This window comes from Sciurus vulgaris (genome assembly GCF_902686455.1).
Source record: "Sciurus vulgaris genome assembly, chromosome: 1".
NCBI classification, from domain to species: Eukaryota; Metazoa; Chordata; class Mammalia; order Rodentia; family Sciuridae; genus Sciurus; species Sciurus vulgaris.
This window is the reverse complement of record NC_136461.1, coordinates 59,177,331-59,196,995: the sequence shown is the minus strand read 5'-3', so window position 1 is coordinate 59,196,995 and position 19,665 is coordinate 59,177,331. Positions and strand designations below refer to the sequence as shown.

The window sequence follows — 19,665 nt, the reverse complement described above, 5'->3', positions numbered from 1 at the left end:
GTTTATCAAATTACACATACATACGTGAACTAAATTTCTAAAAAGCAAGAGAGTAAACCTAAAATACAAGATAGTGTTCTATCTGTAAAGAGAGAATGCGACAGAATCAGAAAAGATGGTGGTAAATTTAAAAACATTTGGCAATATCCTAGTTCTAAAATTACTGGTTGATTCCCGTGGGTACACTGCTTATGCTAAACCTACTTAATTATCCAAAAAAAAGGCTTCTAAATGATAACCCACATGCATAAGGAAAAAAACAATTGCTCTCCTTCATTAAAACAAACTCCAGGAAATTTAACACTCCACCTCGCCTCACCCCAAACCTAAGACTAGGTGACATGCGTTTCCACGCCCCTGCACCGATCACAATCACTTCCGCCTCCACTTCCATGGCTCCGCCCACCGAAGCGGAAGTTCCTTTCTTCTGGGTCCTCCCGCCTATAGGGGGCTCTCCGAAGCTTCTAGTGCCACGAAGGCCTCCTGTCTGGGCTGTCCCAACGGCGCCTGTAAATTTAGCCCTGGAAAAGATATTTGCGTTATAACTTTTCAGCCAGGAAACAATTGCACAGGCATCTTAGTCTGTATAATATCGTTCAAACTCAACCCCGGCTGAGAGCCCTCATTATCAAATCCTAACGCACTGGAGGGCGGGAGTCAGGCGCCGTGGGGACAGCCCCGAGATGCCGAAAAGTCCCCGGCCCGCTTCCCCCTGTGAAGACGTAGCTGCGGGTGGCTGTGGTGGTGGCGTCCAAGATGTCGACCAAGAATTTCCGAGTCAGTGACGGGGACTGGATTTGCCCCGACAAAAAGTGAGTTCATAGAGGGTCCCGAATTGGAGCGGTATTTATCAGTGGACGCTTTTTTCAGGTCGATTTGGCATTTTGTGTTTTACAAGCTCCTCCCGCGCCTTTAGCCGGGTTAAGGCGGCGAACCGCCGGCTCTCAGGCGGGAAGGAGGCTCCCAGTCCCTTCCTGAGGAAGGTCTTTCGGGGACCCTTTGTTTTGGAATTGTCACCAGGCTTTCTTCGACATTATCTTTCGGTGGTCCCTTGTGGAATGCGAGATCGCCTACCCTTTCACCTCCACACCCCACCCCCGCCCCGGCCAGGTTTGGGCGATAAGGAAATTTCCCTAGTCGTGGCCAGCTCGGTGTTGGATCTCCTCACGTGACTTTTCCTGCAGAACTTTATTCTTGTTCGCTGAAAGCGTCGCTTTCTTGCACCGTTGTTTTGTTTCTCACAGTTTTTCTTTTTTTTTTTTTTTTTTTTGTATTTTTAATCAGACCATTTCATTGTATTATTTATCCCGTTTTCTCGATTTGATTCCTTTGGTTTGGGAAATTCTCATCTTTTCAGTGGTCTTTGATTTTATGCAAGAATTTAGTTTCTTGTCTTTTGAGAGCCAAAAAGAGGCCTGTATTTTTGCCTGCATCAGCCCTGAAAGACGACTGAGCACGTGTATTAGTGACTCTGCTTTTTGACATTGTTGCTAAATCCAGTGTGCTCTGTTAAATTATTATTAGCCAGATATTATTTAGGCATACAAATAGATGTTTCTATTTGGAGACATCAAAAATATTTAAGGCATAACTCACGTTCAAATAAAAATCTTCGATTTCTTCTTGTTCCTAAGTTATCCCCGGATAGTTCTTGATAGTAAAGAGCAGAAATCTGTTGGACAAACGAGGGTATCATTCCAGTTTTGTTTCAGACCATCCAAAAAATTGGGGTAGAATTGCTCCCTTATAAGGAACAGATGAAATAACTTGGTAGTGTATGTAAAAAATGAAATCCAGCATTATACTCCCTAATTGGCAGCTGTTAATAGTGGTGCAGTATTAAGACTTGAAGAACTTCAGTCTAACTCTGATATCGATTAGAACAAAAAAGTTATGTTAGGAATGGAATTGTTAGGTGTGGTTAGATACTGTAAAAAAAATCAAAATTTTGACCATTGTGGTGTTGGTCACCTGTGAAATAATGTACTTTAATCTGTGTCCTTAATGACAGCACACAAATATTTAAGGTAGGACTCCAATTTAGTGAAATGCATACTCCTGTTCCTTAAAATTTATTTATAAAAATAGAATATTCTACAATATGTATAAATATGGGAAGACATTTACAGTGTATTTTCAATGTTCATTGGGGGTCACAAAGAATATTGTCACAAAGAATATTTTTTAAGGAGAAAGAACCTAAAAATTATTTGGAGCATTTCAGTTTAATATCGTCTCATTCTTAGCATCTTAGTTTCATTCTAGTGATCATCTCAAAAGGTACCTTTTTAAAAATTTAAGCATTACATGTCTGAGCATTTACCATGCTCTTATTTATATGCAGATACACTACCTAGATTATATGAGCGAATCAGTAACTTCATTTAATATTTGCTAAATGTGAGCATGAAGTTATACTGTCTTCATATGTTGAGGTGATCAATTGTGATAGTTGTCAGTTTTTGCTAGATTTCGGTTTAATAAATACTTCATAAAACAGTTTCCTTATTACTGAATCTATTTAGTACAACTTGTCTTCTTTCTTACCATCCCACCTTTGCCTATAAAAAGAGCATTTCATCAGATCTATGAAACCCTCCCTTATCCGTTTTTTCTGCATTGGATTTTGTATTTCTTGAAAACTTATTGCAATTTTGTAAATATCTTATTGTTTCCTGTAGTAAGATTGTACTTTGTTTTTGTTTAAATCTCCCTGGTATCTTGTCAGTAATTATTAAAGCGTGGTCAAATCTCACTTCACTTTTGTAAAGGGGTTTCATTGTAATGGTATATGCTAATACAAGAATGGTATATGCTAATACAAGAATGCCAGGGGAAGAGACCCTAAGTGCTTTAATCATGGGCACATAACTGGGTTTTGTTGTCCTGTTTTAGTGACGACCAGGTCATTAATCAAACTAAATTGTAAGTTTATTATAATTAATGTTAACATTAACATGACAGTTATGAGTTTGGGAATCCAGAACTTCTTCATAATGTGGTGAGAACACAAACATTTCACAGACTTAAATGATTTCTGTAAATGCTTTTTTTTATTTTCAGATGTGGAAATGTAAACTTTGCTAGAAGAACCAGCTGTAATCGATGTGGTCGGGGTAAGTATTTAAGGAAGATCCTATTAACACTGTATGTACAGATTGTTTCTCTATTTTCCCCAGATTCATATTGCATTATTTTTTTGTTTTCAGAGAAAACAACTGAAGCAAAAATGATGAAAGCTGGGGGTACTGAAATAGGAAAGACACTTGCAGAAAAGAGCCGAGGCCTATTTAGTGCTAATGACTGGCAGTGTAAAACGTATGTGTTTCAAATTATGGTCTACTCTTCCTGCCAATAATGTATCCAGTCACTCCTTGTTAATACAAACTTATTGATCACATTGACAAGCCAGTGTATCCTTTTAAATTGGAGGTCTGTTGACTGTTATTCATTCTATGTAGTATTTAAGTACAATAAAAGAAATTTTAGATTTTTTTATTTTTTAAAGGTAATACTGGTTTTACTATGATGGATTATATATACAAGTAAATAAATGTTTATTATTGAGAGACGATGCAAAAATTTTTAGTTTCTGTCATTAATGGGAAATACATCACAAAATACATTTCATCTGTTTACAAAGTGTTTTGGGAATCAGAAGTTGTCTATCATCAAGAATTATTTTTTAATTAGGTAGAATACTTTTTGTTTAAATTTAGTTCTGTATTGATTTTCCTGACTTCCATTTTTTTCCTGCTATGCAAATGAATCAACATAGGGTCTCAGATAACTTTCTGTTGTTTTGTTTTGTTCGTTTTGGTACCAGGAATTGAACTTGGGTGCTTAACCACTGAGCCACTTTCCCAGCTTCCTTTTTTTATTTTTTAATTTGACACAGGGTCTTGCTGTGTTGCTTAGAATCTTGCTAAGTTACTGAGGCAGACTTTGAATGATCCTGCTGCCTCAGTCTCCCAAACGGCTGGGATTACAGGCATGTGCCACCACACTGGACTCACATAAATTTCTGATCCTGTAGATTTTTAATCTGTATTAAAAATTTTCCCTGAGGCAGATTAAGTTATTGGATTTGGTAGGCTCTGAGGTTCAGTGTTAAAAAGATTATTAAGGGTAGGAGGGGAATATCGGCAAATTAATATCCAAAGGTACATTCCTAATTATCATTGAGATGAATTCAGAGGCTAAAAAATTAGTGGGTCTTTATTTCAAAGTGATAGTTTTTCCCCAAGGCAGCCGATTCTCTGTAGTTAACAGTTTGTCATTTCTCAAAAATCAGTTTTTCTTCATGCTGTGCAGATTTTGTTCTCTTCAATAAGTGTTTCTGGGACCCACATTTTCTACACCAATATATATTTTCTTTATTTATATTTAATGAACCTTGCTTTATGATAGGGATTTCGTCTTAGTTCTCTTTTAACATTGTAGAATGTCTAATATTTTTCTTACTTTGTAGCATGGCCTTCTGATTTGATTTTTTTTCTTCACTTCTCTAGTTGCAGTAATGTAAATTGGGCCAGAAGATCAGAGTGTAACATGTGTAATACTCCAAAGTATGCTAAATTAGAAGAAAGAACGGGTAAGATTCAACCTGTTTTAACTAAATGATTTCTGGAGGAACTAAGAATTGAATTGGCCAGTATATTACCCTCTCAAAAGGTTACATTAATAATTGAGGATTCTGTCTCTATTGCCCTTGTGCTTTTAACTGGGATTTTTTTTTTTTCCCTTTACACAAGAAATTCTTTTGTTTCATAATTTCACAGTTTGTAAAATATATAGTGGTAGGGAGCCCTATCCCAACAAGAAGGGTGATTAGTATACTTTTTGAAATGTTTTCCTACAATTTCCCTCAGTGGATTAGATGTTTCTAAGTTGATAAGTATTATCTCCTATTCATGTAATATCCTAGTACAACAAAAAGGGCAAAGGTTTTTCTCTGAAAGTTAGGTAGTAATCCTCAAACTTGGCTGTATGTTAGAATTGTCTGAGAAACTTGAAGAATACAGATTCCATAGTGTCAAATTCTCCAAATTCTTCCAGGGTGAGTCCCAAAAGACCTCAGGTTGTTTGGTAATCCTTGGCCGAAAAAATAGTTTACCATTAGCTCTGTCTCTTGCAGTGTCAGAGTAAAACTTCATCTGACAGAATATAGTTTTCCCATTATTAGCAGCTCACGCAAACACATTGTATACTTCTGATTTTATCACTCAACTGCTTGTATATCACATAGCGAAAAGGATCTAAATAAAATCTCTTAGACTTTGAATGAGTAACTACTTGCCTCTTTTTGTCCCTGATTTTGGACCATCTTCACATTCCCAATTTCTGAGGATCAAGGTGATGAATCTTTTAGACCTAACCCTTACAGACTGTAGCAAAAATTTTACTTTTATTCCTCTGCCCTTTTTTCAAGTTTGTATTTTCACATGTGAGAAGATTATAACCTAATGTCCTAGATCTTCCATTTTCCACCATCAATTTTTACATCTTATTCTCAGGAAGTAGATTTTGCCTTTGTGATGATTGAGCAGATTAAGCTCATAAGGGTCTCTTTTTTTTTCCTTCTCTTTCCTCTCAAAGTTGCAGTTTTTCTCCCTGATATCTCTGATTCTTCTGTCTTTTGCCTTTCTACTGCATGTTGGGATTCCCTAAGACCCACTCTCTAGGCCTTCATTCTTTTCTGTTTTCTTCTAATCCCCAAGTTTAAGTAACAATTGACACACCATGGTATACAAATTTATGTCTCCAGCTCAGACTTTGACCAGTGTATCCAGCTGCCTGTACAACCTTACCATATAGATTCCAGATTCATTATCTTAATTGAATTTTTGATTTCCCTAGGACTTGACCCTCTTCTAGTGATTTTTTTCCTCATGATTAGTTCCACCTGCCATACAGTTGTTACATAAACCAGAAACCTAAACGTATTCCTTACACTAGATAGCTCCTTCATCTCACTCCTCTACCTTTCAGAGAAAAGTCTTACCATTATCTTGTCATGGAAAAATAACCACCCAGCTAGTCTCTATATATTCCCCTTTTTCCCAGTTGCTGCCAGAGGTTTTTTGTCTTTTTCTGGACTGAAATAACAGTTTTAAAACTTGTAGTCTCAAAAATTTCTTTTCTTAAATTTGTCATGATCGCATCATGGCTTCTTTAAAGTTTGTAGCAAAAATCAAAGGTTTGTGTTTCATACCTCTCATTTTTCTTCCTTTCTTATCTTTTCTGTCGTTCTGGTATCCTAAACCATTTCTACTTCTCTTGACCTAATTGTTTATTTTGCTGATAACAGTTGAATAATGTGAAGTATCTTATTCTCTTGCTCTTCGGTTCCTCTTAGATGTTTGAAATGAAGCTATCCAAGGTTCAAGAGAGCTTTGGAATGGGATGCGAATTAAAAACAAAAAAGCAAAAATGTGATGCACTACCTCTGAAAGTTTTTGACTTAGACTTAAGCATAATTCCATCTTATTTATTTAGTTATTTATAAGTGGTGTTGGGGATTAAACCCAGGGCCTTGTGCATATGAAGCAAGCGTTCTACCAACTGAACTGTATCCCCAGCCCACCATCATTTAATTGTATAGTAATTAGTCATTTTCTGTTTTGGGATTTACCATTATGTTGATTTTTTTCATTTTTTTAAATTGAACTATTAACTATTATACTAACTGTAGAAACAACCTTAACACATTGAAATTTATATTCTTTACCATTGTTACAATTGTTTTCTTAACTTCTCAGATGTTATGTTCATCCTCTTTTCTCTCATTGTGTATATTGTCACACCCAAATCCAAATCATTTTAAATGGTGTATGATTCTTCATTGACCTTTTCTCAACATCTTACATTGTTTTATGAGACAGATTTGAAAGTATTTCCATTGTAAGACTTGTACTATAAGCTTACATTCTTGTATTGTTTGATTGTTTTATCTAAACTGATATTTTAAAAAGTCTTATAAAGAAACAAAAATTCTTATAAGGTCTTATAAAGAAAAAGACAAATGGCTACTATTGTATTTTAAAGCCTTCTAAAGGAACTAAAAATTTTTAGATGGTACCAGTATTTTTTTTTTTTTTTTTTTTTTTTATTTTTGTTCACTGAAAAAATATTCATAGGCCACTAGGCAGTGTGCTGGAATCACCTGGATGAGCAAAATAGACATTTGAGCCAAAGATTAAAAGTCTTCTCTGAGAAAGTTGTGTTTAAGAAGCAAAATACGAGTTATCCAAATAATGATGTGAGGAAAATTTACTCAAATAGGAAAAGGTTTTGTGAAGACCCTGAGCTTGAGAGAATTGAGCATATTGGTTTAGCTCCTTGTTAGCTTCAAAAAACATTTTAGAAATAGACAGGGCCATGTAAATTATAGTAAAGAATTTGTTTTGTTCTTAATAGGAAGTATCTAAAGGCTATTTATAAAGGAGTGATAGGGTTATCTAATTTCAGACACTGTTGTTACTGAATTGTGGAGAGAGAGTTGCACTGGGGAAGTGACAAAAACAGAAGCAAGAGTTTTTGACAGTATTTCCTATAAAGTTCTAAACCAATAGAATGAAGGAAATGAACTGACCATTTTTCCAGTGTACCAAATACTTGGTATAAATGTCATACCCAAGTTTTTTAATAATATGGAGCTAGTGTTCCCTTGTACAGGGATAGAGTACGTGAGTCAGGTTTTTCATACAATTCAAACAACATACCTTAATAATTATGTCTTTATTGACAACAGACTAGTTTTTTTTCCCCAAGGCTTTTATGAGAGAATGGGAAAATAGCTTTGTATTTGCTGTGGTGTTCATTGTAAAATATTTTGTTTACGTACCTCTACTTTATAAAATTACCTAATGTAAAATGTAAATGTAAAATGTAACATGAGTTACATTAATCTTACTATAATCTTCAGCTGTCATATTTGCCATATTACCTTAAGTTGTATGTTATTAAATGTGAACAGAGAACTCCACTAAAAGCCTAACTCCTTGATTTTAAATAGAGTTGTTTTTAATGTTTTTACATGCTTCCACACAACATTTTATGAATTTTACTGCCCAGTTGAACAAGGACTTTTCTGCACCGATGACAATTCTGTTGTAACACCAAATTTGTTCAGTTGCTCTATTTAAAAAATTTTTACTAATACAAAGTATAATGAAAAAAGATGCTTTATTAATGGAATTTTCTTTCAGAAAGTAAAATTTGGAAATGAAATTTTAAAAAAAAATGGCCACAACTGACAAATTTCAAGTCTCTTTGTGACCTCACAGAGTCCTTAAATCTGAGAATCAATTGCCTTGTGTAGTGGTAGTATTCTAAAATATGTGACAAGCTTAATTGCATTATTCTTCATCACCTCTTTGTCATGACGGAAGACTTAGTCAAAATCTCTTATCTCACTTCCAAAACTAGCTCGTTTACTTTCTTATTCCAATTTTTTTTTTAAACTCATGTCAAAGACCTGCCAAATTGTAAGCATCAGTTGTAATATCCAAATAGTGGTTTGCTAATCTTAACTACGTTATAATAAAATAGTTTTAATCTGAAGCTTTACTAGCTATTTCAGAAACCTGAATAACTTCTTTTAAATTTTTGTTTACTTGTAGATGGACACAATACCTTTATTTTATTTATTTTTATGTGCTGAGGATCATATCCAGTGCTTCACACATGCGAGACAAGCACTCTACCACTGAACCACAACCCCATCCCACTGAATAACTCTTAACTATGCACTAAAAATAATTAACAGCAGTTAAACAAAAATAATTATGCTACCAACAATTAAAACAAAGCCAAAGGTTGACCTTTATCATTTCATTATATATGCCTGTATAATTAGGAATTTTCCAAGCTCTAGTTAGTGGCTCACTACATTTTAGCTCAGCAGAATTTCATTGTATCAAAAGATCTCAAACTCTGTGGAACTGGTAGACAGTGATATTAAATTCATGGTTCTTATTAAAATGGAAATACAGCTGTTTAACTTTAAAACTAAGTTATCTAACTTTGCTTTTTTGGGGGGTGGGGCGGTGCTGGGGATTGAACCCAGGGCCTTGTACTTACGAGGCAAGCACTCTACCAGTTGAGCTATCTCCCCAGCCCTTAACTTGCTTTTTAAAAACTAATAACTTTTAGATAGGCAGCTGCCATTGATTGGATTTTTTTCCTGTTTGGAAGTGATGTGGACATGTTTTTGTTACCTGTTAACAATTTATGTGCTCTTTTTTCTAGGATATGGTGGTGGTTTTAATGAAAGAGAAAATGTTGAGTATATAGAAAGAGAAGAATCTGATGGAGAATATGATGAGGTAAGCCTAGATATGGGTGTACAGAATAAATAAAAATTAGGAAAACATTATCAGTGCAGAAGAAAGTTTTGAAACGTCTCTTCTTTTTAAATACAAGTTGAGTCTTTTCCAGCAACTTCACATTTTATAAGAAATTGTAACAGACTTAAGTATATAAAGATAATTTTTTAGAAAACATTAATGCGCTTTCAACTCAGAAGTATTTTGAAACAATTTTTCTCTAGTTCGGACGTAAAAAGAAAAAATACAGAGGGAAGGCAGTTGGTCCTGCGTCAATATTAAAGGAAGTTGAAGATAAAGAATCAGAGGGAGAAGAAGAGGATGAGGATGAAGATCTTTCTAAATATAAATTAGATGAGGTAAATAATTTCCAGGTCCTATTTCTCCTTTTTCTTATTTGAAGTATTACATAAACATGAATGCATCTGACAGTCTTGGAACTTTGGCAAAGATATATTCTCATAAAGTTTTTAGTTTCCATTCTGCCACACAGAGTTTTTGTTTTTTTTTAAGATAAAATAGTGACCAAGAAAGAATCACCTTATGTAAATGACAAGATACTAATACTGTTCTGAAGCACATGATATGATTATCAGGTAATTAAGAAAACTACTGAACTACTTTGGTTTCAGGGGGTAATTTCTGAGAAGGTAAAATTTGAGCTGAGGCTTGAATGATGTGAGGGAGTCAATAAAAAGAGGGAGGATAAGAGCATATTTAGATAGAACAATAAACAGTCTTTGTGAGTAAAAAATCAGACATTAAAAATTCATACATAGACCACTGTGGTTAAAATAGAGAAGGAAAGGAAAAGGACAGCACCCACTTCAATCTGATATTCTGTGGGACCAGAGTGTAAGTTTTAGTTTGGCTGTGTGGGTCCAGATTCAGGGTACTTTGAAGGCTAATCATAAGAGGCCCTAGAATGCAAGTGTTCAAGAAACGATGAGTTGTATTTACCTGACTTCCTCTTCAGGATGACAAGTGTGTACATATGTTGAGATATTGGAGTAGCAGAATGAATTTGAAAAATTAGACTAGCTGAGAGTTACTGTAATATGTACTAGAGAAAAAAGGGTCAAAGTTCTAAACTAAGACTATGGGTACTGGACTTTTCATCTTTTTTTATGAAGTAGAATTGAAAATTCTTGATAACTAACATGGTAATGCATTGTGCCAGAAAAAGGAAATGAGTACAACTTCCAGGTTTACCCTATCTATCTAGTTAGCTGAAATGAGAAATCAAATAGTATACTCCAGAATTGAGTAATTTACTTTGAGATATCAGTGATTATATTCATAAGGAGATATCCAGGACATGAACCTATTCATCTTTCCTAGTAGGTAACATTAATATCTAAATATAAACATTTTTGTTAGGATGAGGATGAAGATGATGCTGATCTCTCAAAATATAATCTTGATGCCAGTGAAGAAGAAGATAGTAATAAAAAGAAATCTAATAGACGAAGTCGCTCAAAGTCTCGATCTTCACATTCACGATCTTCATCACGCTCATCCTCCCCCTCAAGTTCAAGGTCTAGGTCCAGGTAAACGGGTACAGGTCAAGGGTAACACCAGTCAAAATGTCAGTATCTAACTTCTTTATTTATAAATTTCAATTTTTCTTTTTAATTAAATAAGCGTTTTATTTAAAAGATTTCATTCAAGTCACCTTTTAAAATACTTTTTCTCTTGTTGTTATGTAGGTACTATCTACTGTTTTCAGAAATGCAAAATCTTAATATGAAACTTAACCTGTTTTAGCATTCTGCCTTTTACTAAAATAGACTTAAAAGTTCAACTAAACAATTACATACAGTGATATTTGAATATCTAAATAGCTTACATTTAGAAATGTTTAGGTTCAATGAAGGGTCATTTCAAGATATTAAAGGTTAGTATAGAAATTTTTCTGAGCATTGAAATCATTATTACACAATTTTTAGTAATCTTTTGGTATCAGTATTCTGAATAAAGAACAAGTTCAGCCATATTAGTTCAGTTACTTACTGTTTATCACTTTGGGTTGTTCAGGAATAAAGTAGAGGATTCACTTGGTGATGATGTACTTGAATATTCTTTTGTTTGGTACTGTAAAATGCATATTCAGTAATTATAGTTGACAATAAAAATAAAATTTTGGCTGAGAAAAAGCAGTGCCTTAAATTAACAGCATTCTCTTGAAAAATCCTATTCACAGTTAAGTAATACTCTAGGCAATGAATTTTAATCATTTAGGAATGAAGTATTAGCTTAACAAGTTCTTAATATAGTTAGCTATTATTAATTAAATACTATAAAGCCTGGTAGTAAAAAAGTACCTGTATAAAGTAATAATGAAATAAAACATAGTAGTCTCTGTCATTTACAATTTTTAGAATCAAATGTACCATATCTCCTTTTGTGTCATACTTATCAATATAACTATGTAGACAATAATAGCAGTATTATATATTTTTCTTTTAATTCTCTAAAAGGAGTAAGTAGAATGACAAATGAATCAAAATATGTTTATGCCAACATTTAAAACTTCATATTAGCTAGACTCCAAGGAAATAGGAGTTTTATAAATAATAGTGGTAGGAACATTCTAGAGAAATTAGATATGAATTATAACATTCTATCCTCCTGGATATACTAGTCTTGGGTGACTTCTAATAAATTATTTGTGAGCATAAAAGTACTTATCATTTTTCTAATAAACTGGTAGTGCTCCACATTTACAATCTAGTGGTTTTAGTGTAATTGATCAGGCTTGAAAAGTAATAGTTGATTTTTTTTTAAGCGATCTTTTTATTAAAACCAAAAATTTTAAAAATAGTTATTTTATATATTTTTTTACTTATTTTAATAAGGTTTAATGATGTCACTGATTAGATATAAAATTGTCAGCTGCATATACAAAAATCAATTTGCTTATATGCTAATCCACAATTCAGAAATAAAAAGGAACTATTTGCATTTTCTTCTCTCTTTTTTTTTTTTTTTTTTTTTTTTTTTGGTGTGCTGGGGATTGAACCCAGGGCCTTATGCGAGGCGAGCACTCTTCCAATTGAGCTATATCCCCAGCCCACCTTTTGCATTTTCAACAACAGCGGAAACAGGTACTGAAGAACAAATTTATCAAGTTTGAAAATTTCCAGGCATGGTGGCACATGTCTGTAATCCCAGCTACTGAGGAGGCTGAGGCAGGAGGGTCACAAGTCCATATCTAGCAACTTAGGGAGATCCTGTCTCAAAATGAAAATGAAAAGGGCTGGGGGTGTAGATCAGTGGTAAAGTGCCCCTGGGGTCAATCCCCAATACTAAATAAATAAATAAAAATGCATTTTGAAAAAGTTTGAAACTTGTAACACTTTATGGGGAGTAGTCATTAGATTTAATCATTGGAGACAAACTTTGTTCATGGTATATATTTATGTTTTAATATGAAAATGAACTCTAATATATATCTTTCTTTCAGTGTTCATATCACAAAGCTCAGTTAAGTGGTCCTGGAAAAAAAAATGCTTCCATGTTGTTCCAGGTCCCGTTCAAGAAGTTCTTCCAGTTCGCAGTCAAGATCTCGTTCCAGTTCCAGAGAACGTTCGAGATCTCGTGGGTCGAAATCAAGGTGAATGAGGTAGCATCTCTCTGTACAGCAGAGAGAAAAATATTTAAAGGCTGCAGAAGGTGTTGCTGCTTTTCTCTCTTATTTTGCTTCTACTTGTCAATTTTATTTTAGCATTAGAAAACTAATGCACTTGCCTTGGCTTAATTTTCTTACCATGAAATGTTTCCATTGCCAGCAGTGTGCCAAGACATTCCCATGATTGAATTAAGGTGGCTATTTTACATTATCGCAGGGTTTGTTATTTTGATGCTGATATAATAAAATAGGAAAGTGAAGTTAAGTCTTATTTACCATACCACTAGTATTTTGATTTTCTTTGCAGTAGTAGTTCAAATAAGATTAAATATGTAAAATAAAAGTTTATTATTAAAAGGAAGAAAAATAATCCTGCCTCAAAACATGATTTAAATCATTTCGCAAGGCAGACGTTTACAGAAAAAGCTTTGCTATTTATGTCAGTAAAGTTTCTACAGAGTACTGTGTACATATTTTCATTCCTAATTTTAAGTAGTAGTATAAACAGTATTTGTAGAAGAGACCCCTGTCTTAAAACTAACTCAGGTAGTATGATTAGTTAGTTTAGGTAGGATGTGGTCTTAAGTAAACATTGCTGTGAACTTTCAAGTTGCATTTGGTCAAACCTGTAGAGGGAACAGTCTGTCTGTAAGCTCTCTTTAAAAGTTTTTCTGTACTGGATAAAACACCCTGCCTTTGTTTTTAAGGTAATTTATTGATTGTCTACTAAAGGCATTTAAGGTAAATAAGAAAACCTCTAAAATCCCACTTATGTGGAAATTCACACTGAAGTTTAATAATGGCTTTTCTGGCAAAAACAATTAACTAGTGTTAATTGAGTCAAATCTAGTAGTTCCATGCAAATGCAGTTAGTCACATTAAGGAGAAAAGAATAACATGCACATTTGTATTGAACCAAAACAAAATAGAGAGTAAATGCATTTTCTTATTATGTATTAATATTCTAGTCCTTAATTTTAGTACCTAAATGAATATCCACAAATTTTGGTACTCCCTTTGGGAAACAATATAAGATTTACAGAACAACCTTCATATTCTTCCTAAACATTATTCCTTGCTCATAACTTTCCAAAGAATTCTCCTTTTGGGCTTTCTGGTTTTATTTTAAGCCCAAAGGTGAATTTTTTGGGAAGTTTGAGCTAAATTCCTTCAACCAAAATATGTAAATGAAGAAAAAAGTTTTGCACTTAAATATTGCACATTTACTTCTGCCTGAAACATGTGAATGTCAACACTTCATACTTCATGAATAGTGGTACTTCCATAAATGTATATATTAAAATGTAAATCAGGTTTTATTAAAGTTACTCATTTTTCTTTGGATATTTAGCAGTTTACTACAATTACTGTTTTTCTTGTTTCTGTACCATGTTTCTCATTTTTATATAGCAGCTTAACTTATGAGTTGCTTAATTCCACAAAGAATTGTTTTGTTTGTTTTCTTCAGGAATTTGTATTTAGCATACATACTCTCCCCAAATGGAAGAATGTAATTTCTAAACATGTCACACAATTGCAGTTATCTGCTAAATTTACTATTTAAATGCTTTAAATTGAAAATCTTATGTAGAAAAAAGTTAAATTCTTTGTTAATATTATAATGCTGGTTTTTAATTACAAATAATGAGTACTTAGGTTTTTAAAGAGAGATGAAATTAAAAGAACTATATTTAAATAGAATATTTTCATGGTTCATCCAGAAGTCTTCTGTTGAGTAAGCAGTAAGTATTCTTCCATATAAAATTTTCATAGTTGTTATATATCCTGTTTATTTTTGGAAACTGAACAGTCTTCTTCGTTTCTTCTTTTAATGAAATGTTTGATTTGTTTCTCAACCAATGAAGATCCAGCTCCAGGTCCCACAGGGGCTCTTCTTCCCCACGAAAAAGATCTTATTCAAGCTCATCATCATCTCCTGAGAGGAACAGAAAGAGAAGTCGTTCTAGATCTTCTTCACCTGGTGATCGCAAAAAAAGACGAACAAGATCACGGTCACCTGAAAGGTTTGGGTTTCTGTAGAAATAAGAATGGTTGTTCTTAAGTATATTTAATAGATAAGCTAGATTTCCTACTCAAGGGTTAGATTTCTGTCTTTGTTCCATCTTTAAATCATACTTTTCCATCTTTAAATTTTAAAAACATTACTTTGTTTAGTCTTGTACTTTTGATCAAGTGGTTGAGAAAAGTTATAGATCAAACCATTTGTAGATCATTTTGTTTAAATTTTTATTTTCATGTATATTATTATAGCCAACTCTCGGTTATTTTTGTTTTTTAAAGATTGCAGTTCAGAGTTGTATGTTGAAGTCAATTTACAGGTGTTTTTTTTTTTTTTTTTTTTTTACTTTATGATATTTTAAATACTAGAACTGGTAGGAATTCTGGGGCATCTAATAAAATTAACTTTCAGATCATTGGGAATCTGTCTCATTTAAATATATATAAATGCATTTCCATAGCAGATTATTTCATGCCATTCATTTATAAGGAAGTTGTTTCTTATAGCTAATACATTTTTCATCCAAAGCCATATTTTTTTAGAAGAACCTTTACTGGCTTACTTATCTTTATTGATATTTTCAAAATTTGGAGAGTGCAATTATCTGTCAGCCTTTTCTGCAACAGGCTAAATTTGCTCAGTTTTATTTGCTTTCTTGGTTCTAAGTGTCTAATTATATAATCATTTAATGGCTTCATTGGTAATCTTTGCTAATTTTCCATATCCTCTTGTAAAAATAAGGATTTTGTAAAATCTAATTATTTTTGGGTTCAGTAGTAGGATTATCTCATTCCTACTTGTACAGAATGCTTAGTTTTGCTTCTTCACATTTTGAAGTTTAGATACTAGATTACACACAGTTAGTTTTGTGCATTTGTTTCTTTGTAAGAAATTACCCTGTACTTGAGTGAAATTCCTTCTGTTGCTTTCTTACCACTTCTGAAAATATTATCTTAGCCACATATAATCCCCCTAGTTTGTTGTCATCTAAACTTAATGAACATGTTCTCTATTCCATAAGCCAGGTGATTGGTGAAAACACTAAACAACCCTGAGCCCAGGGCCAACCCCTACGGAACACCACTACTTTACCCAGGTTGATATTGACTTATTCATATTAGCTGCATGAATATTAACACTATAACTAATTGTACAATCATCTTGTGTGATCTCAATTTCCAAAATTTAATTATTGATGAATATATTTTTTCATACACAATTAGAAGCCTTGCTATATTGGTTTTACATATAGACTTATTACACTTTCTGTAGACGTATCACAGATTGGTATAGTCACACTTCATTAGCAAGTTTATTAAGTCTGTTGTACATTGTCTGTTGTATCCATTTTTGCAAGGCTTCTTTCCATTACCTTAAATAATTGAGAGGTGGCTATATTTTGAAATAAGAAAGTATTTTTAAATTATAGAATTTTGAGTTATGGTTATACCATTTGTAGGCTCACATCCAAAGTCTGTAAACATCAGATAATCTTATATATGTAAGTTTACATATTAGTTTTTAATTATTCCTTTTTCTAGCATCAAGGTGTTTAAATTTTTTATGTTTTTAAAATCTTAATGCTGAAATACAGATCTAGCTTACTAGATTGCCTGCTTTGTCCATTGTGTCTTACAGGCGCCACAGGTCATCTTCTGGATCGTCCCATTCTGGTTCCCGTTCAAGTTCAAAAAAGAAATAATGTATTAAAAATTACATCTTAAAAAAAAAAAAAATCCAGTGCAGTGCATGAAGCATATTTTTTAAGAAGTTGATGTCTTACTTGGTCAGAAGTGCTAAATCTGCTAGTAGAGGTGCATGCCTTTATTGCTTTTCAGAACAATACAACTGTGTTTATTTGTGAAATTAAAAGTAAATTGCATTTTAAGCCATAATGTCCCAAAATAGGTGGTCTATTACTCATTATTTACAACCATTTGCTTCATTTAAAACCCATCTCAACATAACAAAGTACCTTTGTTTCCTAATTTAAATACTTTTCTCTCATTTCTAAATATATTCTGTCTGTTGACTAAGACAGGATTAAATAGGCTTGCCTGTACTTTGGGCATAGAGGCAAGAGTGGTAAACTAATTGGAAACAACCTTTTTAATGTTGTTATTATTAACCTATGTCAGAGTGATTCTTACCAGGACAATTTTTAAGTTGTAAAGCAGCCAACTGGAAATTTCTTTATTTTAAATTCCCTATGCTGAGGGTGCCTTAGAATCATTGTCTCTCTTTTATGCAGCTTCACACCAGTTTTGCACTATCACATTTATGCAAAAGAATCTTGTGAATTGGAGGAGAAAGGTGTTGTTCATTTTCCTTTCTGAACCGTAATTTGGGGCAAGAAAGTCTAACAGTTCATCTGTTTTCTACTGATATGGTTGCCTGATTTTTTTTTTTTTTATCTTATTTCAAAATGTTTTGTCTTAACAGTTTTAAGAGGCTTTGTGTGATATCCTTTAAAGATCTAGTATCAAATATGATAGGGTAGAAAAGGCTAAATCATAGTTAATAAGCAAATCGAAGAAAACTTTTTTTGAAGTATATTTCCTTTTTGTGGAAGGCCAACAAAGACATTGTGAATTTGAATATTTGCCTTGATGTTTAAGCACATTGCATAAAATTTTCTTCTGAATAACAAATGAATGCTTATTTCTGCATGATATAAGCAAAAAATCAATTTTTTCCCTATTCACTTGAAATAACTTATGGCTTAAAATGCTTTTAGAGTTTTATTTCTCAGAATTAAAATATGGTCACTTGAGTTCCATTTGGTTTTCTAGTTTAAAAATAAAAAGGTTTCTCTTAACAGTGTCTTCAGTGACAATGCAAGGTAAGTATATTAGAGGAAATTAAAAATTGTGCTTGGGGGCTTTTTGTTATGGGATACTGCTTTTGTTTTTTGTTTTCTGGTTTTTTTTTTTTTTTTTTTTCTTAACATTGCTGCAATTTAAATAAAAATTAAAACACTTTAAGGTATTTAGTAGACAGACCAAACAAAATTACATTTGTTTTTCTTTTAAAGTGAATGTTTTTCTCTTCAACCTATCTAAAGATGAAAACAAAATACCTTATGTAGAAATATTTTAATAATATTTTTACTACAAGCTTTCCCATGTTTTTTATGTCTTAATTTTCCTTGCTACGTTTACTGTAGGTTGCACAAGAATTTTGCTCTCTTGTAATTGTGCCTCAGACTTTTTGAAAATACATCTTCTAAGTTACCCAGATGATCTAGGTTCTACATGTTACCATTGGTTTATTCTCGTGCTCTCTTGTATTTAAAACTTTGGCTGTACTAAGCAAATGCAAGGTTATAAATTTAGTTAATAGGAGTTTACAGACAATTCAGATGATTATGATTTCTTGGTTTAACTGAGCTGTACTAGTTCATTTCATAAGGAAATGATGCTGTAGACAAATGTAAATAAAGTCTGTGAGTCAAGCATCAAGTGTGGGTGTTTGTTAGAAATTACAGTTTTTTAAGCTATGATCTAATGTTTTAAGAAACTTAGTTTCTTTTAATTCAGTTTTTAAACTCTTCATATACATGTTTTTATATGAGTTCTTGGTTTAAAACAGTCAAATTGTTGCACATTACAGCCTTGTGCACTTGTGACTTAGAACTCTCAAATTAGTTGAATACTTCCTACCAGAATATTACACACCTTATTATCTGTGGTAAAACAAAATGTTATAATGTGATTCCTAAATTACTCTTAAAATTACCACTTTATAGCATTCAACATCTGTTCATTTTAGGTGCTAAGTTTGTCAGTTTCCTTTTGGATTTTCATCTACACAGTATTGAATGGTGATTTATCTAATAATAAATATCCGTGTTCAGCATAAGCTTTAAATGTACAAAACCATCTCTAAGAACAGTTACAAAGATAAATTATTGTTTACTATCTTCCCTTCTTGCTATGGCATTCATAACCATCACTGAAGATGATGTTAGAATATGGGGAATTGTCCTCCCCTCACCCCAGCCCCAGCTTCTTTACCTAAGTGTGGGGCGGGAAAAATTGTTTTAAGTCAGTTCACATGTTTTTAAACTAATAAATTGGTAAAGAAACTTAACTTCAATAAGTTAAAGGTAGGCAGACATACCCTTTTGTAGTAACTCTTCTTTGGAAATGGGAGCAATCAGTCTTGGACAAGTTTCTAGACAAAGTGAACTAAAAGTATTCTCTTTGAAAAAACTGAAGACTTGATCATGTTTTCAGGTAACTAAAAATATTGCAACTGTGAGGGACCTCAGAAAGAGAAGGAACTTTGTAATCATGCCAACCAGAATGTAATATGAAGTGAATTTGATTTAGTGGATGAGAGCTGGTGGTAGAATGGGCAGTAAGACTTGATTTTTTTAAATCTCTCCTACTGAATTCAGAGTTCCTGGCTAGAGTATTATTCAGGTAACTGCATGACCCTTGGGGTGATCATTATGCATACAGGTGTCACATCCATTAAGTGAAAATAAAGTGCATCTACTTTTGGGAATTAAATAAGATTTCATACGTGCTTGATCTCTGGGGTAAAGTATGAAACAAATATTTGCCTTCTTTACTCCTCTCCCCATGTGTTCTGATCTATCTGTCCTTGAATCTCTCACACATTTCTCAGGTGTTTCCTATTTAGAACATCAGATTCACATGTCTAACTGCCTCTGCATA

At 33.1% G+C, this 19,665-nt stretch overlaps 1 protein-coding gene across 3 annotated transcripts; it reads left to right on the top strand.

Moving 5' to 3' along the window:
• Positions 1-533: 533 nt before the first annotated feature.
• Positions 534-19,007, top strand: ZRANB2 (zinc finger RANBP2-type containing 2). Of its 3 annotated transcripts, none has more exons than XR_013762193.1 (11): positions 535-812; positions 3,064-3,116; positions 3,210-3,318; positions 4,512-4,594; positions 9,253-9,329; positions 9,554-9,688; positions 10,710-10,879; positions 12,859-12,945; positions 14,826-14,984; positions 16,006-16,076; positions 16,619-19,007. XR_013762193.1 is itself a non-coding variant. In XM_079129334.1 (11 exons), exons 1-10 carry the CDS (start codon positions 757-759, stop codon positions 16,033-16,035), a joined length of 963 nt encoding a protein of 320 aa, XP_078985460.1. In that variant the 5' UTR covers positions 537-756; the 3' UTR covers positions 16,036-16,076; positions 16,619-19,007. The 3 variants fall into 3 exon arrangements, 2 of the variants coding, with proteins under 2 accessions (XP_078985459.1, XP_078985460.1); XM_079129334.1 differs by having other exon boundaries at positions 537-812; positions 16,002-16,076; XM_079129333.1 differs by lacking the exon at positions 16,006-16,076 and having other exon boundaries at positions 534-812.
• The last annotated feature ends 658 nt before the right edge of the window (positions 19,008-19,665 follow it).